Source organism: Vanessa cardui, chromosome 5 (assembly GCF_905220365.1).
Source record: "Vanessa cardui chromosome 5, ilVanCard2.1, whole genome shotgun sequence".
NCBI classification, from domain to species: Eukaryota; Metazoa; Arthropoda; class Insecta; order Lepidoptera; family Nymphalidae; genus Vanessa; species Vanessa cardui.
In genome coordinates, this window is record NC_061127.1 from 4,008,889 (window position 1) to 4,034,388 (window position 25,500).

General features: G+C 33.5%; 1 protein-coding gene across 6 annotated transcripts in view; it reads right to left on the reverse strand.

Annotated features, from left to right (window-relative positions):
* Positions 1 to 25,500, reverse strand: part of LOC124529601 (caskin-1) — a 300,989-nt gene that overhangs the window by 107,048 nt on the left and 168,441 nt on the right. For 3 of the 6 annotated variants that reach the window (XM_047103397.1, XM_047103396.1, XM_047103398.1), the window contains exon 2: positions 6,066 to 6,628. The exons of the other annotated variants lie outside the window; for them this stretch is intronic. In XM_047103397.1, the coding sequence (XP_046959353.1) occupies positions 6,066 to 6,600 (535 nt within the window). In that variant the 5' untranslated portion in view covers positions 6,601 to 6,628. The remainder of the gene's footprint in view (positions 1 to 6,065; positions 6,629 to 25,500) is intronic. 6 annotated transcript variants of the gene reach the window in all.

Here is a 25,500-nt window from a genome sequence, read left to right on the forward strand (position 1 = left end):
CGATATTACAAGTTATTAAGTTTGTGTAAAGGTCATAGTCGCATAAGAAATAAATATTGATAATTTGGGAGATCGTACTTAATTCGGATGTGATCGGTTTTACGAATTTTGCTGACGCTACATCTGAGTTGTGTCGTACTATACATCCATCCCTAAAATGGAAAGGGAATCCGAGAGAAAAAAGCGGAATGCTTAACTTTTTATAAATGTTTATGCGGATGCTTTGTCCCGATGTCTAAATCACAAAAGGATTTTTTTAGGGCGAAAAAAGCTGTTTGACTTTTATTAAATTATTGTCAACTTTTTGCCGAAATTCGTGGTCAGATTTATTGTTGGGTGACGAATAACGAGTTTGTTAGGCTTTGTGATATTTATAAATCAATTAAAGTCCATGGGTTAGAACGCGTGCATCTTAACCGATGATTGCGGCTTCAAACCCAGGCAAGCATCCCTATATATATGAGTATGTATGTATAATTTCATCGAAATTCTGCCACATGTGCATTCCACCTACCCGCATTGGAACAGTGTGGTGGAATATGTTCCAAACCCTCTCCTTAATGGAAGAGGAGGCCTTATCTTAGCAGTGGGAAATGTACAGGCTGTTACTTTACTTTACTTTACAAACTTTCATAGTGTTTCTCGACTGATCGAATAAAAAGGGACCATATTTTTTCAAACATTTTAATATACGGTACAAAAATGAGATGCTTTAAAAATATGAAGTGATCTGTTGAAACCTACGACATTCCTCAACAGCCATCTAAATCCAGGTGTATTACACTAACGAGCTCTTGATTTACAGCTATTACATACGTTAAGGCAAATTACGCGTAATTGAAGTTTTCCGAGTCTAGTAATCGCTCGTATTATGTTATAAAATTGATGTTATTAGGATAATCATGTAGGTGTCATATTTGTTACAGCTTCATCTAGGAAAGCGATCTTTTTAAAAGATTAGTACTATTTTCTATCATTGCCATCATATTATTATGCCGTCTAAGCTGTATCCAATGACATAATGATGTCTTGTACCATAATTGCTTGCTACCAAAGAAAGATCCATTTCCCATTTATTTTAGTTGGGTAGAGTTAATTTTTAACATTAATGAGAGTATATAAAAATATGATGAATATAAAATAACCAGCTGTGGCCGCGACCTTTACGAGTTTGAATTTACCAGAAAAAAAATATTGTAGCCTAAGTTAATCCTTATTATATCAGTTATGTGCCAGGGAAAGTTCCGTTAAAATCGGTTCAGAGATAACCGGAACAAACAGACAGACAGACAGACGAAAATTGTAAAAGGTGTTATTTGGTATATGTACCGTGTATACTTACATATGCATTGAGTGAAAAAGGGCTATTTTAATATTAAAAGCAGACACTCCTATTTTATTATATATATAGATAATAGAAATAAACAATGTATATATTTGTACATATACGATCCAAGTCTTAACAGACATTAGATTGACTTCCCTTACTGATCAATTCCTTTGTTTTCAAGTATTATTTCATAGGGACGTGTACTCCGATGTCTCAACAAAGCAAACAAAACATCTACCGCAGATTAAAATCACCCTGGGCTTAATATGGGATTAAGGACAAAGATCTCTCCGAGATTCACGAAGATGGGGCAAGCGCTATTGTGTCACCTTAATTGTTATTGTGCTGAATTAATTTGGTAGCAGATTTGACGGCTTTTGTCATGAAATAACTGTACGAGATTATGTATATATTCCATTCACATAATATTTGTATTAAAACCAACAGGACCAGCCTTGTGAAGCTAGTGATTTGGATTTAGGTAGAAAATTAAAATAAAAGCTATTACAGTTAAAAAACGACCTATGTCCTTGAACGATGGTACCTTTGACGATACTGAGAAATATACTTATATTTTAAAAATACTATTAAGAATTAATAATAAAGTGTACATAAAGATTCGAAAAATATGAACACAAAAATCATTTTGGTGTAGTATTTCAGATATTTAATCAAACTACTAAACTTATTACAAATAAGAACTAGAAATGTATATCTTTATATATCTATAGAAGTTATTTGAAGTGAAAACGTTGATAAAGGACTTAATCTACTCGAACCATTTCCTTTACAATTTCAAACGTACGAACTGTAATAGCTAGATCAAGTTAGAAACCCTATTCTGCGAGATGGGATGGAGTGTAGTGCTTATGTCGAGTATTACGAGCCTATTTGTGGCGAGTGAAACCTAACAGCGCCACTCTAGGCGTCCGGACTGACCTAATAATCTTTACGTCGCGTTAAGTTGAATATGAAAAATCAGTAGATCGGTAGAATATCTACGGTAGATTTTATTTGACTGCATTATAAAATTAAGTTTCTTACGATGGATGGATTGTAGAGTTTAATGAGAATGTTACTTGTGAGATTACGTCCGACAATAAGGTATGGAAGGAGAAGACATGCTGACCCCAAATAAAATTGGGATAAGGGCAGGAGGATGATATTCAATTACGGTTCCTAATTTAAATGATTAAAAGATTTACTATTGATTGTCGTTAGATTTGAATATTCCAAGTTTTTATGCAAATTATTTATAACCTTAATATTTATAGTAAAATTTACCTTACAAGTACCTTACTCAAGATAATTTTATACTATAATGGTTTTAACGATAAAATTATCTGAAGATTTTTTTTTACAAGTACATAATCTAAAGTCAAAAAAGAAAGACCGATATGATGTAAGAAATCTTGAAATATATCGCTGACTACAAAATTGAACATGAATTCTGCGAAAAAAATGCGAAACGATTACTTGCGGTTAGTTTAATGACGTTTAATTTAGCGTTAAACAAAGGTTCGCTTGTCTTATAACCAACCAACCATTCTACATTTTCACTTCCATTGTTTTTAGTTTTAGAATAACTTTGTTTTGTTTTTTTTAAAGACAAATGTTTTATAGAATAGTTGTGTCCGGAAGCTATTTGTATAATCATTTTGTCAGTTAATTTTTCTTCTAGATTAACCGATCAAAAACAAGTTTTCGCAGTCTTACGGAATTTAGTAATTTTAGCAAGTTATCATATTTTATCTATTTGCCTAACGACTTGTCCCGTAGCCTTGCTGGCGATACCGAGTCCGACATGGGTTGTACGTGACCCCAGCCAGATAACCCGTTCCTACGTGAGTCGGACGAAACGACTCCCGATAAAAATAGCACACGAATTTAGAGATCTTAGAAAAAGGGTTACGTTGAAAAAGGGAATGACGCGTTGCGAATAATTGTTTTAAAAATATTACTTTTCGTGAGCGAAAGGTAAATGACGTATATAATTCATTCCATACACGTTTGTGAATTTCCTATAGCTTAAAAGTCACTAAGGAAAAATAAAATATTTATTACCCAATAAAGATTTAAGAAAAAGCATTTCTGTAGAAATATGACAGTCTAAAAAAAAGTCACTTAAGATTGTTATAAAGAGAATATCTTCTTTACAAACTTCTACTAGCCGATAACTTGATAGCTGTTCTGTTCTTCTGGCAGAAAGATCAAATGTTTGAAATCAGACAAATGAATAAATTCTCCGACCAAATGTTTAATGAAATAGTATGATAAATTAATGTATGTGATCACTTAGCGAAAGCAATTTCACTAAGAGAATCAACTGTCATCACGCTGTCGGCGATGAGAGCTGAATAAATGCTGACAACGGCTCGTCCCCTCTTCTAGCAGAGGTATCGTTTCCACTACACAAAGCGATTTACTAGAAATGACATTGTGGGTCGGATATTCAATTAGGCTTAATTTAATATTACTTGAAAGTAAGTAAAATTGCTCTGAATTTTTATACGAATATTATTAGGCTTTTTCTTTGTCTGTGGTCTTTTAACGAAATTCGGGGTTCTTGCTTTCAATAAAAATGTCTATTTATTTCTACAGATTTTATTTACACCAGAATAGACTTAAATGTTTTAGTATAATGTCTATCCCAATCGTAAAAAATACAAGCAATGTTTTTATTAATTTTAATCAAAAAAGAGGATTATAAAAAATACATTCTTCTAAATTTAACGACAACCTTTTAACTACAACGTAAAGAACCCAAGACAGTATTTAGAATAATTTTAAGCCTCGTACTATCAAGTAATACCTAGTAGTTCTATCTATGTCCCACTGTTTGTTCAATATTACAAAAATGCTCCTTTCATCCCGATACATCTCTCCTTCCCTCAGCGTTCCTGACTGTTGCCTTTGTATACACGCTTTAACTACTATCAACGGAACTAGAACAGTCGACGACTTTCATTTGAACCCCGCCATTGTTCTGGAGGCTGTGAGCCCAGTGTGACGGAAAATTAAAAAGGCAATTTCCTAAATGAGACCACTCGCAATACAGGGTTAACACGACGCAGATAAACCTCACATGACGCCCGTCAGCCAGCCGAATATGTAAACGTTTAATGAATTTTTGTGCTTGGACTGCGTAATGGACGGCGCTGCGTTTGTCAACGAGCTTTATTGGGAATATATTTCACAGAACAACGTCATAAGTATGAATGTCACGTAAAACATGTCGCGTCATTTGAGGTATTACGATATAAATATTGATCTGAATTTCATGGAGAATCATCATTACATAAAAAAAAGTCCCTATGTATGCATGGATCTTTAAAATTACGCAACAGATTTTGATGCGTTCTTTTAATTCGATAATGTTCTGATTCGAGAAGAAGGTTTTTGTATATAAAACGTAGGTTTTTTAAATATATTTTATATTTAAAAAACCTAATAGTTTTGACATTCTCTATTAAGTATATTTATTTATTGCATCCGTGCGAGGCTGGGTCGGGTCGCTAGTAGTTGTAATAATTTTATTTCATAATCTTGTACCATAAGACATAATGTAACAAAATAGATACAGTACATTTCGTGTTTGAATACAGTACATATAATCAGTCAAAACTGGTGACACGGCTTTGTGCCACGTTTGTACTGCTTTGTAAATAGTTTCAATTCACTCATCAGTTATTTCAGTGCAACACTTTGATTTTCTGTTTCGTTTGTAAAGGTAAGCCAGTGTAATGAGAGGACGCTTTGACGATTCTTTACTGAACCATGATCTAACAGCGACAGCAACATTACTTGCTATCAAGTAGCCCATTTATGACATTCAAATATTAGTGTTTCGAATATTTCTTACATATAATTATAGTTCAAAGATTAAAAGGGTGCATATTAGTTTCATAATACAAACAAACACATACAAGTATATGTATTAATTAGTATCTTTGATTATTCATTACTTTTAAGAACATAAAACGAAATAGAAGCAAATAATTGTCAATAACATTACAAAGATTAGATACCATATCAAATGTATATCATGAGTAAAACTTTATCATAATACATTAGAAATACGAATGCACTACAAATAAATTAGAAAAGTAATTAGAAGAGAAATATACAAAATAATGAAATAGATATTTCTAAGTGAAATAACTAAACAATAGATTTATTATTGACGTATTTCGATTTAAAAAACATACCTATATCAAATAAGAAGCATAATATTCGACTAGAAAAATGACAGGACTTAAAACGAAATCTGACTTAATTGGAGCGCTAGTTTAATCTAATTGCTATATTATCGCAACATTTATGAAATTATTAATATAATTTAGTAATTACACGGTGCGCGGCTTAATTTACCAATTCACAGTTACAATTACAGTTAAAACATTATATTTACATAAAATAAAACCGTTCAATTCGTTTTGGCTTTGAGTTTAATCACAGAATTAAACTATTTAAGCTACGCCGTATCATTTGGACCCGTCGCACTATTAATTATCTCAACGGTGGCTCAACGCGGCGCGGTCAACGGTTAACTGCCTTTTAAATAAAAGAATAACGAGACGTGTAACCGGATTTAAAGGTTAAGTTGTTTACACATACGTTACGTATTTAGACACGGTTAATTGAGGGGTTAATTTAAGCCCTACAATCCTAAAAATTTTAGCTCAATGTTTAGTTAATGAAAAAAAAGCTGAAGCTACATGTCTCGAGGACTCACGTAATAGAAGATTCTTCCAACTCCCTCCGAGGGCCCGCAGACAGCGATGCAGTCTAGGAGTATGATTGGCGGGCGGTGCACGGGGAAGGGGTATCCTTACGTCACCTTCTGAAGAACTTCTACCCAGCAACGACGACCCTCTATCCCTCGATAACGACCTACGTCGACCGAAGGGGGCACCTCTTACGGTCGCGAAATTTTCCTCGCAAGTGACACTGTACGTATCTAAAGGAATACCTTCCGGTTCCCTTCTGCTTCTTACAGAGAATGTTCTCCTAAATCCATTCGCCAAACCTTCAATAGTTTTCCTTTTTGGTTTAGGTATTTCCTCCGAGCTAATAACTGTTATATCGTCTAAATCGTGTGGATTGTAGGATCTTGGGATTCGGGTTTGTTCAATTCCTGATAAATCTTCGACACCGCCATGCCTATATCTAAGAGGCCTTCCTCTATCTATAATACCGAGTTCATCATAGCTTCTGTATGTTGAGGTCCGACGGGGCGCAGGCGGACGACCAGCTCTGTCGATCGTCATTTTATTTTCTTTTGTCCTTAGTGGTAACCTGATAAAGAAATGCTAATATTTAGCATTTAAGTCCACACCAGCAGCAGACTTCTGAAAATCTTGGCTTGCATCGACGATTCATGACTTTGTCTTTATGCTTAAACTTCAAGTAATGTTTGCGTTTAATTTGAATATACCCATATATAATTTACTCGATACAAAATTGGACCACCATGAACAGGTAGCTGACATTGAGCGGTATCTTTGGGGGGTCGCGACCATTACGTTTACTTAGTGTTAAATTTGCGTGTGGGTCGGTCGTTCAACATTTATAATATCGTGACTTGTCCAACTTCTGTGGAAACAACATAATAAAATTTGATTCCCATAACCTAAACGACGATTAGGTTTAAGTCTTCAACGTTGTAAATTTGGTACGGTTTATGGTGGAATCATGTTAAATACGTTTACATTTTTAAAAATAGATCTGCTATTGTAGCTGACTATTCTAAGAATAATACATAAATTCAATTGGTTCAGCGGTAAATTTTATCTAACTCGCTGAAATATCATAAATTCGTTCGAATAGTTTATAATCTATTATATTTTCATTTTAAATATTGGGTTGCTTTAATAAATCTTGATTGCTGTCAATTATAAGAACTAATTGCTTCTATATCTGTTCTTAGTAATATTGAGAATAATATCGTGAAATTGAATGCTTGTCTATCTCACTTTAGGATCTTAATGTCAAGAATAGTATGCTAAATTAGAAACGATAACAAACCGCACCCATAAAGCTCTTACCGACTAAACGATGTTTTCCAAACAATTATAGAATTAGGGCTTCCTGCATGGCTCGTTAAAAACGGATTTGACCTGTTCTAGATCGTGGCGTACATCCTTATTCAGAAGAGCACCAATTCATATTTCATAAAGTGGTCGAGTAATTATTGTTTTACGTATAGTACGACACAACTTAGATGTCGCATCGGCAAAATTCGTAAAACCGATCACATCCGAATTGAGTAAGCTATCCCAAATTATCAATATTTATTTCTCACGCGAATATGATCTTTGCACAAACGTAATAACTTGTAATATCATATGACCTAATATATTCGTCAATTTGACACCTCGATTTACATGCACTTGCTTTCTCTGACGCGAGAATCTATAGCGACGAATAGCGTCGAATGGCGCGATAGGGAGCTATTACTATTGGTTGTGTAAATCGGCAGTAATTGGTCTTATTTTCATTCCATTGCGTTTTCCGATGCTACATCTAATTTGTGTCATACTATACTTATAATTCCTTAAGGAACTATTAATAGTTTCGTAAAAATAAGTGGACGAATCATGTGTAAATCTTACAATGTTATGATATTAATTTAAATAATTATACTAATTAACATGACTTTGCATTTTTTTAATGTCGAAAAAGAGTAACTACTGAGTTTCTTGCCGGATCTTCTCGGTGGAATCTAAATCCGAACCGGTGGTAGCTTCACTTAATTGTAAAAATGACGATTCATAAGTGCTTGTAAAAGCCCACTTGAATAAAGTTTATTTTTATTTTGATTGATTTTGTTCAAGATTACAAATTAACCATTTAAAAACAACAAGAAAATATTTTACAATTGTATCAATAATACTTTACTTTATCAGAAATATTTGTCATCTACAGTGAAATATAGGTAACTTCCTTTCAAGTGTTATATAAAGCGATCGGTGTCATCATTTCTATGAAATGGAAAGAACAAAGATATCAAAATAATTCGTTCAATTGTTCTACCTACTTCTGTCAACCCTCCGCTTATCAGATAAAGTCGAATTTACACAAGACGATATGTCACCTACAATTCATTGAAAAGGGTAAACGATTGAACTAACCTGAGTGGTAAATGTCGAGTGGATAAAGGCTTTTATGTATTGCTCTCATACATCATCAAAAGGACAATATATATTTCTTTGTACTAGAATTTTATATTATTATCATCACAATAATAAAATATACGCCACTGAGGATATTCAAAAAAAGTATAATGACATTGGATTTCAAATTTAAATTTTTTAAATATTATTTATGTGCTCATTAGCCTTTCTACTCATTATTCATAAATAAATTTATTTGATTTACAAAATTTATATTACTATAGTATTTTATAACATGGAATGGAATTAACATTAGTATACATACCCATATACATATTTACTAACTTTGAGTATGTAATGTAGCTTACATTATACCGTAGTTAAATTAGGTAAGTAGATTATTATTGGCACTTACACGAGAATTTAGCCTGGTATTCTAAATTTAAATTGCATCAAATAGAGAAATAATATCACGCCATAGACTGATAGAGCCCGTTTCCCGAAGATCGTGGGATTGATAGACTTTAAAAAGTCGTCGGTGGAAAGTTTTACATGTCGGGTTTATTTTCGCATGTACATGTATTCGCGATTAAGCAACGTGCTTATATTCTGTTTCATATTCTTCTCCTATAGAGTACAAAATCTCAGAGGTGGTATATTTAAAGAGTACACTTAACAATTCATTATTCTCAATTGAACCAACAAAAAAATAACTTCAAATCTATATTAATATTATAAATGTGAAAATAAATCTGTCTGTCTGTTTGCCTCACTTTCACGACCAAACCAATGAATCGAATTTCATGAAATTTGGTGTGAAGTGACTTCAACTCCAGGGAAGGACATCGGCTACGTCTTTTGCCTTACACGTGACAACCAACCCCTAAAACGCTAGCAAAGCCGCGGGCGACAGCTAGTTATATAAAGTAAAAGTATAGTAGTAAAGTAACAGCCTGTACATTTCCCACTGTTGAGATAAGGCCTCCTCTTCCATTAAGGAGAGGGTTTGGAACATATTCCACCACGCTGTTCCAATGCGGGTTGGTGGAATGCACATGTGGCAGAATTTCGATGAAATTAGACACATGCAGGTTTCCTCACGATGTTTTCCTTCACCGCAGAGCACGAGATGAATTATAAACACAAATTAAGCACATATATATAGTGGTGCTTGCCTGGATTTGAACCCGCAATCATCGTTTAAGATGCACGCGTTCTAACCACTGGGCCATCTCAGTAGTAATGTAATAAGTTCAAACAAAGAACATTACGATAAGGTCAATTAACCCTAGTTTCAATTCAACGTTGCGTGGTGGTATGTAACTGGCGTGTCTCGATAGTATTATACAGATGGTTTACGAGCCAGGAAGACCCTCGTGCAATATGAGCCGAACTGTGTCAACTTATGACATCGTAAAATGGCTGAAGTACGCAACTCGACGCCGACATGGCTATTTTAGGCAATGTATAACCCGTATAATTTTATTATATCTAATCATCACTACATATTATAAAACAAAGTCCCCCGACCGCATCTGTCTGTATGTTCGAGATAAACTCCAAAACTACTGAGCGGATTTTCATGCGATTTTCACTAATAGAGAGATGCATAAGGATAGTTTTGTGTAAATAAGTTGAAATAGAACGACAATTGTTAAACATGTCGGATAAATACAACAAAACAAAATAGAAATGAAAGGTAAAAATATTTAAAAAAAACTTATGTCCCCGTGCGAAGCCGGGATTGGCCGCTAGTTAAAATATATTTTCCACTTACTAATGAGTTTAAAGTTTAATACATTATAACCTTATCACATTAGATAAGATCATAAAATTTTAATAGCCGTAATAATCGATAAAAAAACATATACATGATAAAAAGGTAACGAATTATTACTTATTGATTTGCACGCTCGTTATAGGTGCAATATTTAATGATTAATATGTGGTACAAAGTTAAAGAGCTTGTTTATTTGAACAGTCTAACCTCAGGGTCCATTTGATTCCAATATTATTTCATTTACAACACAATTATTACACTCTTTAAAAAAAATAATTCATATGATCGAAAGAGATAATCTAGAGCTGTTTTGTTTTTTAGTGGACGAGATAATAAAGTTGAAACGACGTATGTACATATTATGAAAATTAATCAATTCATCAGTTTGGTAGAGTTTATATGTAACTAAAATAAATATATTATTCCGTTGTGTTATACTTATGTTGTGTTTGAGGGTTATAAAATTGTTCGAAGTTAAACAATAACAATAAAATAATAGGTAACAGCTGGTTGGAGTGACTCAGGCTGTATTTGGACTTGGCTTAAATTGATTCATACCATAAAATCAGAACAAATAATGAATCTGAAATTGTGCAGAAAAATAAGAAAATGCTATTTAGATTGGAGTGTATAGGTTAGGTATATTTTTCTGGGACTAATTGTTATTATTAAATTAACTAACCATCGCCTCAAAAATTAAATGTTAAACCTCGTTTAAGAGGAAATAGATCATACATATATTCCTAATTTAAAATTAAAAAAATAAATAACTACAAACTCATTTCGAAAGAAGCTAATATTAGTTACATAAGAGCACTCGAATCAAGACTAAACAAATGTCTTGAAGGACGTGTTTGGAGTCGTTTAAGTAAGAAACAGGAAGCGTTATGTTCAGAACTCATTGAGCTAATTTGGTAACGCTTTTAACTTTGATTGAAATGACGGCTTAAGCCATTTCAAAAATTGATAAATAAAGACTCATTTTGTGTTGAAGAAAAGAGGTTAGATTTTCAAGTTTTCTCTGTTTTATAAATTATATTATTACATTAAGAAAATTAAATTTAGAACATTGTTAATTATTTGAATAGTACTGTAATTTCCAAATTTAAATTTTAGCAGTAGTTTAACGTTTTCATTTTCATCACAAAAATATTAATTTAATTTCAATAATAATATTTCTATAATCAGACATAGAGCGAGATAGAAATATGAGATCACATTTTTGTCTCGCTCTTTAAAATATAAGACCATCATATATTTTATAAATCAAAAATAACGAGAACGGAAGCCGATCTAAATAATCAGCAAAAATATAAGATATATTCCGCAAGACGGTCACGGCGAGCGAACGGTAAGTATTGCCACACGAAGCGAGAGATCAAAGAACGAAGCTAGAAACAAATCGTTACTTGAGAAACGTCGAGCACATTAAACGTTATGAAACATGCCATGATGCCACATTCAGACTGGACTTTAGGAATCATGATGATATTCTAAGAAAACATGCAGGTCATCGGATTAATAACTAGAATTATTTATGAAATAACAAATAATTAAACGTCATTGAAATAGGGAGAGCCAAGTCAGTTTTAACTTTTGAAAATCGATTCTTCAAACCATTACTATTGAATGGTTATATGTTATATTTTTGTTAATAGGTATAACATTCATTTTCGAATGGGAGGTAACTTAAATATGTCACCATGGAAGAGAAGAGAAAACGTTTGCCCAAAATTATTAAATTTTAGTCAATTTATGACTAAAAATTTTTTTTTGATTTTTTTCAAATTAAAAATATGTTTAAGCTTTCCATAATTCACAATCCAATGCTGTCAAAATTAAAATTTTCATGCATTTCAGATATATTTATTTGACGGACTTTGCCACATAATTACTAATTGTGCTACTGTGCGTTTTAATAATATGTTTCAACCTTTACATCGTGATGCAGGCGAGCGTGTGTGGTCCGTATATGGTACGTTTATCGCCTCCATCGCGCTACTCCATACGAGTAAACTTTAACCATTGACAATGCGATTTCCATGAACATTTGGTTTGAACTGCGACTTGTGTTATGTTAAGTTTGCTTTATGTTAAGATAAAATATTTATATATCAAAAATATAATGACCTTACTATACGTAAAACAAAACAGGAGAAAACAGTAATAAAAAATCGAATTACGAATAATAGTAACTGGCAACATTCAAAAAAAAAAGACCAATGTCAAAACGTTTGTTTTCAGTGATTTTTAAACGTTAAAGAATGAAGTACCTTGACTTTATGCTGTGACGCATTTTTTCAGGATAAAAAATCTATGACTCTCCCATAAAACTATATCTATACACGAATCAATAAAACGCTCCGTGGCTAAATAAAAGAAAAACATAGCAACAACACTATGACATTCAATATAACAGTTGTATTATTCCTTCAAATATAATTGAATAACTATTAATCAAACAAATGACATACACATGAATAATAACAGTATTTCTCGTCTGTTAACACAACCAGCCCGCCGTATATATCTCAAGACCTAGGGTCAAACGCCGTGCTGGAATCAATGTATCCGTTAGTACGACTAAGGAACAAAGACATTTATTTACCGACATTTATCTATAACAATACACAATTATAAACAATAAAGATTATGTCGCAACTCGTATCAAATTACTAAATTATTTATTTTACGTAAATTTAACAGTATCGGCGGTAAATGTTTGATAGTTTTTATTATCATGTAAAATGCAAGACAACATCAAATGAGAACATAAATACATAATCTTAACTAATTTAATAGACAGCACCAATAAAAACTATCTCCTGTAAGCATAGTGGGAGTCGTTAATCTCGATCCGCGATCGCCGTTTTCGATTAACAGATTGCGACGCGAACATCGAGCGGCGATAATGTTAAACGCAAGCCGTAATCAAATAACGACAAAAACCAAGAATCGATTACAAACGCTAACGAGACAGGGGGACTGGCGCATGCTATCCATCAGCAGAGAAATCCGCACAGTGATGACGCTGAATTACGGGCACTCCATTAGCGTGACCATACGCCTAACAATGTCTGACCCCAGAGAAAGCGCCTACTCAATTCATTAATAAATCGAATTCAACCTCGGGCAATGTAATACAAAGGAGCCGTAATAACATACATGTATCGATACGTAATTGCTAAATTGATAATTCACAAATTCATCTGTCGACAGAAATGCCGACCGGAATGGAGTACCGAATCCGCCGAGAGGCGACACAGGCAGTAAATTCTCGAGCATCGTGATCGCCATTACACTGACACTTTAACGAGAGGGTTTTGAAATGAAATTTCATGTAAACAACGAGGAGAGAGCGATGAAAGAGAAAAGGTTTGTATAGGTCGATGGCAAGTCACAAGGATGGGGGCTCGAGTTATTCATCAGAGGTGAAAGTGAGGTCTGATAATCCTAAATACCCTCAGGGTTCGGAGGGAGTGCGCTTGTCACAAGGCAACTTCCAACAAAGGCCACATCAACAAAACCGTAAATCATTCAGCAATAATATATGATGTCATCAAGCGATTTATTTAAACAAAAGAACTGTCTAAGTTGACCCAGTAGAAGTGAGAAAAAATTATGACTTGGAGTCACTAATCATAATAGATTTAATAATACTTTAGTTTGTTATGATAATGTAAATATTATTACCCATTACACTTATAGATAGTAAGTAGACTGGTACTAGTTTACTGATAGTATTTGCAATAGTAATTATACTCATTTTAAGACTTCGACAAATATGCAAGCTGTAAACGATTTCAATTAGTGAGGATCTTTTTTACGCTTCTGAGATATCGATACATGTCTGATGCCACAATATTTTCAATTCCATTTGGAGAAAAGGAAAAATTTCACCGTATCGTCCGTGCGGCGTCGTTTGCCAGAATTTTGCCAATTTCACTCAACTCGTTTGCATTTCGAGTGCGCAATTTGAATGGGGCCTTTATTTATCTCCATCGGACATCTGTTTTAATGAAATACCAATTCATTCTTTTTCATTCATTTTTTTTTAATTTCAACGGGATTCGTTGGCGACAAAAGCATGATGGCTTTGATAGAGAGTTAAGTATTCCCTTGTTCTTGAGGAACTTCTTTTAAGTTTAAGGGAGTTGAACAATACGTGTCTGACAAGATCTTCTTAAAATTCCAAAAAGTTTTAGTGTTCACGAACGGTATTTTTTTTCGCCAACGAAACCGTAAATCTCCCACTGTCCATGTTGCCGTCGTGCGCGGCTCGTTAGCGATCGACGAACCGAGGTGGTAACGAGAATATTACACCATCGATTCTCTAAAGACCCTTCAGTATAGTATTTAAGCATATCGATTTGCATTTCCGAGAACACAGCGGCCCGATCGAAGATGATTTGCGATTATTTAAACGTCGGACGCTTCATGGCATGACCATAATTATTGTGCCGATAATCAGATGTCGATAGTGTAACGAGTGTACCATGTCCGAAGGAAATCCCACGACGAATCGAATTAGAAAGTTATTATATTTCATTATCGAAAAGCGCCCGACAATGATCAATATAGACATTTTAAATATTTAGAACATGTATTAGAATCGTTATACATAATTGCGTATCGTGCAAAAACAATTCGTGCAAAAAAATTACGCTCGAGGGTTCGATTGTGCAACAGAGAGGATTAATATGTTTTTTTTATTAGCATCGATTGTATATGTCTACGAAGTGATTCTATTCACTCGTCTAGTTATTGAGCGGGCGTTGACATCGAGCAAAAAGTCTGATTGGATTGGAGGCAGGTTAACTGTACCCATAGTACTAAGACGTTTGATGGATTGGCCGTCGACTACTGCTGGCTCACCTTTATTGTGCTCCTATCAAATTTCCAATGGTTAAAATTTATTATAGCTTGTAAATTATTAATAACATATTCGATGGAACCATCGATTGGTTTTTATTTATGAATTTTATTTGTTATATGTAGCAATTACGCAGTTTCTTATTTTGAATAAATTATATGGCTGTGAAACCCACTTTAACTCATTACGGTAATAAGGCTGGCCTCTTAGAACGAGTTAAGGTAAAATTAAATTCCGTATTAGTCTAAGAACATTACGTGATACAATTTTTAATTTTCTTCGAGAATAGGTAAAGTAAAATAAAGTAAAGTAACAGCCAGTAAATTAACCACTGCTGAGCTAAGGCCTCCTTTTCCATTAAGGAGAGGGTTTGGAACATATTCCACCACACTGTTCCAATGCGGGTTAGTGAAATGCACATGTGGCAGAATTTCGATAAAATTAGACACACGCAGGTTTCCTCATGATGTTTTCCTTCACCGCCGAGCACGAAATGAACTATAAACACAAATTAAGCACATATATATATATATATATAGTGGTGCTCGCCTGGGTTTGAACCCGAAATCATCGATTAAGATGCACGCGTTCTAACCACTGGGCCATCTCAGCTCGAGAATAGGTATGTTTGTTAAATACCTATCGTGTATTTTAGATTGTTAAAAGTATGAACGGAACTATCATCCTTAAATTGTTATAATGAATAAAGGCGTTTTTTGCTTTCGAATAATCGAATTGAAAACAGCGGAAATAGTCGTTCAACACATGTAATTACTGCTATTATATTTCGACTCGTATGAAATTTACTCAGGCAATTGGCAAACTAATTTAGATAATATAACTTTCACTAATCAAACAAACCACACGGGAAGTTTATCAATATTATTATTAAGTGCGGCGAGATACGTTCCCGTTGTATGCTTTCCAATCGTTTAATATTCAAGACTTTAAAATAGATTAATGTCGATTTATATTAAAATTAATTGATTAAGTATGTCCAAGAGTAATTCATCGCCCGTTAATCTATTTGGAGTTTAAAAAAGTTTAAATTATATATCGCTAAGAACTAGATCTACTTCTAGTAAAGACCTCCCAGTAAGCAATGAGCATTTTAACATTTTTGACAGGTTTAATTTTTCCATAAAAATAATTATGAACAACATTAAAAAAAAAAACAAATAAATCAGGTTTAGGAAGAAAATGTGTAGCTATATATTAAAACTAGCTGTTACCCGCGGTTTTGCTCTATGGAATGTATGAATATACATATTTACAAATTAACTTATAATATTACATTCCTGTAAGACCTCTTTGCTTACAACACTTTTTTCCAATTAAAAAGTAGCCTATGTATTTCCTCAGATTCTAGACTATTTGTCTAGCAAATTTCATATAAATCGGTCCAGTAGTTTTTGCGTGAAAGTGAGACAGACAGACAGAGTATCTTTCGCATTTACAATAGTAGTATGGATTGGTGTTGGAATATCTGTTCGGGATCATTATTCTTTATATGCCTGATAGTTAGTGGTTACTTTTGATTATGAATATTTGCAAAATAGGAGCACTAGGCGTTTTGACGAGGCGACCCGTAAGGCCGTATTATGTCTACGATGCCTGTAATTACGGTGGAACCCACATCATTAACACTAACACGCAACAAAACAAAGCATGCGTGATGATCAACGATAGAATGTAGAGTCAACGGACCTAGAACCTTACCTCACTTAAGATATAACCAAAGTGACATTGAACTGGAAGAGTATATATATAAATATATGTAGTACATAATATAAATAACTAGCGACGCGTCCGGTTTCGCACGGTTGCAATACTATAATAAATATACTACAGAATTTGTTTATTTACATCACATTACAAACTTCTAAAACTATCAGTGATTCTTTACTATATTGTCCATGCTTTATATACAAAAATCTTCCTCTCGAATCATACTATCTATAAAAAAAACCGCATCAAAATCTGTTGCGTAGTTTTAAAGATTTAAGCATATATAGGGATATAGGGACAGAGAAGGAGATTTTGTTTTATAATATGTAATGAAGAAATATTGGACAACAACACATACATTACTCTGATCCCAGTGTAAGTAGCTAAAGCACTCGTGTTATGGAAAATCAGAAGTAACGACGGTAACACAAACTTCCAGACCCAAGACAACATAGAAAACTGATGAACTTTTTCTACATCGACTCGGCCGGGTATCGAACCCGGGACCACGGAGTGGTGTACCCATGAAAACCGGTGTTCACACTACTCGACCATGAATATCGTCAAAGTTTTTTATATCTTCGTTAATCAGATTCAAATGATAAATCATGTCACAATATTAAATTACAAGCCAACACAAACGTTTAATTGTGATGTAAATGATTCAGTAGATGATACTATCTGCGGCATAAATTAGTTCGAACTGTTTTGAATGGGAATCGATTGGTTCTACATCGTGTTCATGCACCGAAGCTTCTGTAGTTGTGTATAATTTGAGAGATGAGGTTGAATAACTTCATAATTAATGATATTATGCATCGTCTATTATACTTAGAATTGTATTATTTTGAGCTAAAACATCAACTAACTACTTAAGAACTTCATAAAAATATAAGTAATCGAGTGGAAGCTTTGAATACTGGAAACAGTACAGTTTACAGAGAATATAATATAATTGGATAATTCCAATAATTTATAACCAACCGAGGTAGATTTAAACACTTCAAGCAAATATAGTTTATGATGCACGCACTTGTAACTCTTCAACGCTCGTAAGTGCTTTTTGACCGCGAAATGCATTTTATATTTTATCTCCCCGAGAGATATATTACGACTCGCGCCTACCGGTGACTTTGTTTAAATGTTTTTCTCATTTAAATGAAGCAGTACTCACTTGATTTATAGCTAGCTGCTGCGCTGACAAATGGTTAAAGATTTTGTATCTGATGTCCTTTAAAATGAGGCTCACGTTTGCTTAATTGTGATATAAATATTACTATCTTGACATAGTCGACAACAAGACAAAGTCATGGCACTAATTATAAATATATATTAATGAATTAGCTAAAGCAATAACGCGTTAGAACTTCTAAATATTCGTAATTACTCATCCATTCTCTATCCGCAAGTTCCCAGGTCCCCAATCAGTCAAAAGAAACAATACAAAGAACTGAACACATGTTACAGCGTCAGTTATCGAATGAAACAAAAACAAAGCCAGACGTACAATTAAACAGTCAGGACGTGCACAAAGAAAATGGGTATGACAGCTAATTGTAGACTTATATGGCGTCGAGATTACACCGACTGTCAGTTGGACCAGATATGGCCGCTAACGAAAATCGGAACCTTGACTAATGCCTCACGGAATGAAGTGGGTCAAACTTTTGCGAATTACTTCCACAACTACGTGATGTTGAACGTTATGTAAGTGCAAACACATTAAATCGAGATAAAAATATAATCTGATCGAATGATTAATTTAATTATATTCCATTTTTAAACACTTTGAATATTTTTTAAACGTATATCTCAAAACATTTAAAGACTCGATTGTATTTATTAAGTAAAATACGTCTAATTTAGAGTTTTAGAGCTGTTTCACATTAGATTGGACACGTTAAGCGACAAATGCGTCGCAGGCTTATTGACGTATGTATTCCGATGGCGCTTTAATGGGATCCGATAAAACTATCGACCGAGACACATTTACTGGAGGTTCTGGCACGATTTAATTGTCTGGTATCGTATATAATTAGCATCACGATCTATTTAGTGACGAGCTATTGATACATGTGTGAGAACGAGACGACAATACAGTGAGGAGCAAGACACGAAAGCGACAAAAGTGTCGACGCGAACTAATGTGAAGCAACTCTTAGGTCCAGAAATTTAAACGAATGAAATATTACGTTTCGTAAAAGATTGATGTTGCGGCGTGTCAATTTCGTCACACGTTTCGCCGAAATATCCCTGAGCGCTTGAGGGCGATGAGATGGAGAGCAAAATTTTAGACAGCCTCGTATTCTGTTACAGACTTGTACTCGTTTGAAATTCATGTTTACATTTTTGGTACGAGATAAAGAACTGCATTCACGTCAACTTAATATGTAACTCGAAAATAAATTAACCGTGAAGATTTTAGCGATTACGGAAGAACGTTCTCAGAAATGAATGGATAAGATTTGTTTTTATTTTTTTTTAATTGCGTTTTAAATTATGCAAATGTGTGTGTTCCGCGATTACATTAAGTACTTTCATAAATTAAATTATGCTAATTGAATGAATAACATTTATGTTCGTACATTGTTTTGCATGATCGATGATTTTGTAGTGTTTTGAGACAATAATGATTCGCTTTTAATTATTTTAATTATAATTGCTGCTACAATTATTGTTTACAAAATTTAAATAAGCTGTCACTCTTCTTTTTCGAAATATAAATAAACTATTTTAGTACAATAAATGTGACAATTTTAAATATTTGAGAATTTACGGACTTATTCTCAGGGTCCAACCTATTGGAGGCCTTGGGCTTGTTAGGATAATGGGGTCCCTCTAACTTTCATTATTATTTAATTTGCGAATAAAAAATACTTTGTTGTAATACCTAGTTACAGATTTATTACATTATTTAGAAACATCAAAATCTTTATTTTGTAAATGTGCAAACGTTTTTATTTGACCTGGGATCCCTATCGATCAAGGTGCCCATAGTGCCCACTGGGAAAGAGGGGTCTACTTATACTTAAAAAAAAAAAAACAAGAATACAGACTAACACACTCTGTCATTAGTACTAACCCATTAAACTATTATTTGGTACTTAGTTTTATCTTATCCGCGCTTTTTACTTTAAACACGTTATGAACAAGTTTTTAAATATATGTTTTTTTAATTACAGTTTTAAAATTTTGCTTTCATTTTAATTTCACTTTTACGTAGTATGCAAATATACGAATGAGATATTATTAGCCTAAAAACATGTGAAACCATAAACAAGAATTTGGGAATAACGCGTTGGCAATGGCGTTGACTTCATTGGTGGTAGGGCTTAATGCAAACCCGTATAGTTACCACATCGTCACTTCTTTAAGGGTGAGTGAGCTAGTGTAACTACAGCACAGGGTAGGTACATAACTTAGTCATTATAAGGAATGGATAATATTTCTTACAACGCCATGGTCTACCACCACTGCTGGTGACCACTTACTATGAGATGGTTCATTATTTACCTATCCAATAAAAAATAACAATATCATAAACAAATATATAAGCGTCGTTTCAAAGATATTCCTAATTAAGTTCTTAATTTACTGCAATATTTATTTACATCTATTCACCCCGGATGGCACACCCCTCCACTTTAAATAATCGAAATAAGTCTTAGTAGTGTGTGAGATGACTAATGTAAGAATGAATACACCAAATTAGATTATATTTGTGAATACAAGCGGATGATAATTAACGCGAACAGATAAGAAAAGTTGTATTCTTCGATCGGAAAGAAAAAAAAACAATTCTATTTTCAAATGAAATTCTATTTTGAGAGTGTTCTTAAATTACAAATTTTGTTTTTTTTTTTTTTTTTTTATATCCAAAACTATTTTAATTGTAATATTTTTTATGTTTAAGTCTTTGGTTATAATAATTGAAATTTTTGTTTTTTTTTTTTTATAATATAAAAACTATTTTTAATTTTGATTGTTGTATTATTGTATTATATTAATGTCTTCAGTTAAAATACATATTTCACTAATATAATAGGAACCCAATGAGCCCTAGGTCCTAATCCTGTAGGCATAAGTTAGTCATGTGGCAGTCACTAGAGATTGGCGAAAACTGAGATAGAAAGTGACCTGGATAAGCAACTGAGCAAGTAACGAGTAATAATAAGTGTATGTCGTAAATATGTCGAGCAAATCCGAGAGATACGCGAGTGTTTACTTTAAACACGATAAAGGTACGCTTATCAGAATGATAGTCTGAAGTTATATTGAGCATTTATTTTAAAACGTAATCTTAGGTTCGGCCAATTCTGGCTGGTCAAGTTTTTCTGTATTCATTTGTTCTTGGCAGAAGAAATATTAATAGTTTGCTGTTATTCTAAATTTGAAAATTACCAGGTATTTTTGTAAATTTTAAAGATATATTGAGCATTTATTTTAAAACGATATCTTAGATGATTGGTTAGTTCGTACTGGTCAGGTCTTTCTGTATTCATTTGTTTTACGTAGAAGAAATATTAATAGTTTGCTGTTATTCTAAATTTAAAAATTATCAGTTACTTTTGAAAATTTTAAAGTTATTATTGAGCATTTAATTTAAAACGAAATCTTAGATTCGTAGTCAGTTTTTATTGGTCATGGTTCTGTACTCATTTGTTTTACGCAAATGTTAACAGTTTGCTTTGAATTTAAATTTGAAAAGAATAAGTTTTTTTATATAAATTATTATTAAGTTAAATCTACAACGGAAATGGTAAGAGGAAGATAGTTTAAGCAAGTTCACCTTTCAAACATCGATAAAAACAACAACAAACCCAAAAAGGTACGAAAGGGGAGGAAATTACCTAAAAAACGCAACATCTGCTATGACTACTCAATATGCTCATCAAAAATTAACTCCAAACAAAATGGCTTCACGACAAAAAAACTCAAAGCACAACGCGAGAGTTCGAAAATTTCAAAAAAAAGTCCTACACATCCGGAGCATCGGATATTAAAGGCATATATCACAGGTACGCCCCCGACTGCATCCATTATCGAATACGACACGTCACGTCAAATCACGGATCACGTGCGAAGCATTAATTAACCCTTTACCATTTATCAAGGGTATTGGATATAGTAATCACCGCGGCCATTCAAATTGAAAATCAAAAATTTATTTAGGAAGAATGGAGTGATTAACGATCTAATGTCACCCCTCGTCATACCACAATAATACGAGTCATGCGACATAATAGGAATATTGTATCGCTTTGGCGTGAACTAAATTACCTTCCGTAGCGTAATTAACTGTTATTGCATCAATGTATACTATGACACAACTCAGATGTAGCATCGGCAAAATTCGTAAAACCGAACCCATCCGAATTAAGTACTCTGTCCCAAATTACCAATATTTAGTTCTTATGCGAATATGATCGTTACACAAACGTAATAACTTGTAATATCATATGACCTAATATATTCGTCAATTTGACGCGTCGATTTACATGCACTTGCTTTCTCGTGTTGAACTGACGCGAGAATCTATAGCGACGAATAACATCGAATGGCGCGATACGGAGCTATTTCTATTGGTTGTGTAAATTTGCCGATCCTACATCTAAGTTGTGTCGTACTATACCTTTGTAATGTCGTCATTAGACATTAAGATAAAAAGCGTTGTCGCAACGATTAACCTGATAAAACGACTCGCGAAATTCTAATTTTAAAATGTTTGCATTTACAATTAAGTAATTTTTCTCTTTCATAATCTTGTAGAAGACATTGATTTAAATTAAGATTACAAATGACTTTCAATGAAAACTACTGCTTAAGACTTTCGATATGAAACTACATATAATTAATGTCTCGCGTGCATTAAGTAAGTTCCGTTTAAGTATAACGGATACATTCAATCCAACTAACATATTGTAGCGCAGGATATGGTAATGGTCCTAGAGAAATGGAAGGCGTAGCGATCGACTATTTTAGTGTAGCCCCGGAGTAAGAGCGATTTATTTTCAGCCCTATTTCCTTCCAGACGGAGGGACATTACGTCTAAACAGAGGATTAATTATGTTGGGATGTGAACGTACGTTTACATGTTTTTGCTGCTATGTTTTATTATGAAATTAGTTTATACAAATGCTATTCGAATGAGACTTTCTTTATAACATATCTTTATCAATATCCTTTTCAAAATAAAGTAGACATTTCGTAAATTACCTAATAGCTAAAATAAAACAGAATAACAAACGACATAAGTGAAACAATTATGCGTCAGAAACGTTGCACTTTAATTTGACCTTGAAATTTTACTCTCAACGTACCATACGATGTTTCATTAGAAAAAAAACTTAAAAAAATCATACACATCTAATCTGAATCGTGTTACGGTGGCTAAAGATCAAATGCGGAAAGTTCGTTATATTGAAAATCGAAAAAATAAACATATTCATAACAATTAATGACACCAACGCATACTTAAAAAACATTCCTTAATTTGCGTCATTCTAGATAAACAATCGACCAGATATGATAAATGCGGTCAATGTTAAAAATAATCGCAAACTCACCAAATTAGAAAATTTAATCAATGATACGATATCGATCGATAAATTTTAGCAATGGGTACATAACGCAAATTTAAATAAATGTACAAAATTAAAAGTTTTTTATAATTTTATTAGTAACGGGATTAGGTATCTCATTACATTTAAAGACTCAAAATACGGAAGTATGCAAAAAAAACAAATTGAATCACAATCACGATCGTCTTCGGCGAAGAGTACGAGTTATTGAATTGATCAGACACGTATAACCAATTAACACCATTCAAATACGGATTTTATTTTTGTAGCGACAATGTCATAACATTTTATTATAACATCAGCTTAAATGACGTCACTGTCAAGTAAACATCTCATGTTATCTATAATAATATTATAAATGTAAAAGTAACTCTGTCTGACTGTCGCTCTTTCACGTCAAAACCGCTGACCACGCACCCATGAACTCCACTCGACATAGGCTACTTTTTTGCCTAACACATGACAAAGGGCACCCTAAAACACAGCGGGCGAGTACTAGTAGTAAACATATTTTACCATTTTGTTTAATGTTACATAGTCTTTAATTAGTTATAATTATTTTTCCATTCCTCTCCCTCCTTGTTGTAAACTTCAGCATTAAGCATCAGCTGGTCATTTACCGACTCGCTTTCAGGGGAATATTTTATAACTGACAGTTATAAATCCGGGCAGCTGTATGGCAGGTGGTAGGAACGTGCCATTGTTTGTGATTGGGTTATTTTTTAACTCAATCCAGCGCGCGCCATAATAATGGGGAGCTGTTTTGTAATTCTACTTTAGGAATAATAAATAACTACTTTTATACATCGGATTGAATGCACGCGCTTATTAGTCTTAATGTATGCAAAAATACATTTTATCATACACATAAAATCATGTGTGGCTGTGAATTCACTGAAATCCACTAATAAATCGACTACACATTAATATTCATAGGTAAATAGCTCGACAATTATTCAAACACGATTTAACAATATGCAGTTTGTTACAAGTTCGGTTTGTTTAAGTTTTGTTAGAGCTTGCAAATACAACGTGCTTACACCAAGTTGCCGCCAATCCCGTTTTGAAATAAGCGTACTCGTATTGTGTTACACGTTCTTACTCAGAACTTAGGCAAAGTGGTTGAATACAATGTTAGCAATACAATTTAAAACCATAATTTGTTTTACGTGCGTTTAAGAATAATGCGGAAAAAAAAATAGTGAAATTATAAAACTATTATGGACATTTGTCATTCCGTATATAAAAAATGTAAAATTCTGAAAAGTCGATAGCTATCAGAGAGAGCTTCATATTGATGTCGAGTATCCCACAGTTGTCAATACTTAACCGTGGCGGGCGCAGGTTGCCATAAATGGCGACAACTGCACGATCGTAATCAGTGGAAAAACTCGGTCCTTCGAGCCGGACTTGGCCTCATTTGAACTTAGAGAATATAATACACTAAATCAAGGTTGCACTGTATTTCAGAGTCACTACACCCAAACTACAATACACCTTTAGAATAAGATTATATCGACTGCAAAAAAAAGGTTTTAACGGCATAATAATGAACAGAATATCTCAGCTGCATACGAGGTTATCGAGATTCTGAGATAAAAGGAAGTGTTTAAGTCAAAGATGGTGGGTACGGATGCGCTCGCGCATCTGTCGGCCCACGTGCTGCCTCAATCTGTGCAGGTTTCTCTTTAAAACATTTTTTTTTTATTATTTGCCCGACGAACGCATTTATCATTTACACCAGATGCGTTAGTAATAACAGGGTTACCTTTTCGTAATACATTATTTAATTAGATTTCCTCTCCCTTTTCAATTTACGTTTTTTTGTGACGTTTAGAATAAATAAAATATAATTATGTCGATTGATTTATATACCCATGAGTGTAGATAACTCTTTTTATATAGTTCGGTCCGAATTTGAACCACAACATGTGCGAGCAAGAAGCGTTCTGTTTTTTGTCAATCGACATCTGAGGTCTGCTGGGCGACATGTGCGAAATAGATTCGGTAACACAGGACGAGGTACATCGTATGGATTCTTTGCCACCTATATATCAATCATAAATATTTATAATCAAACGCCAATTTTCTAA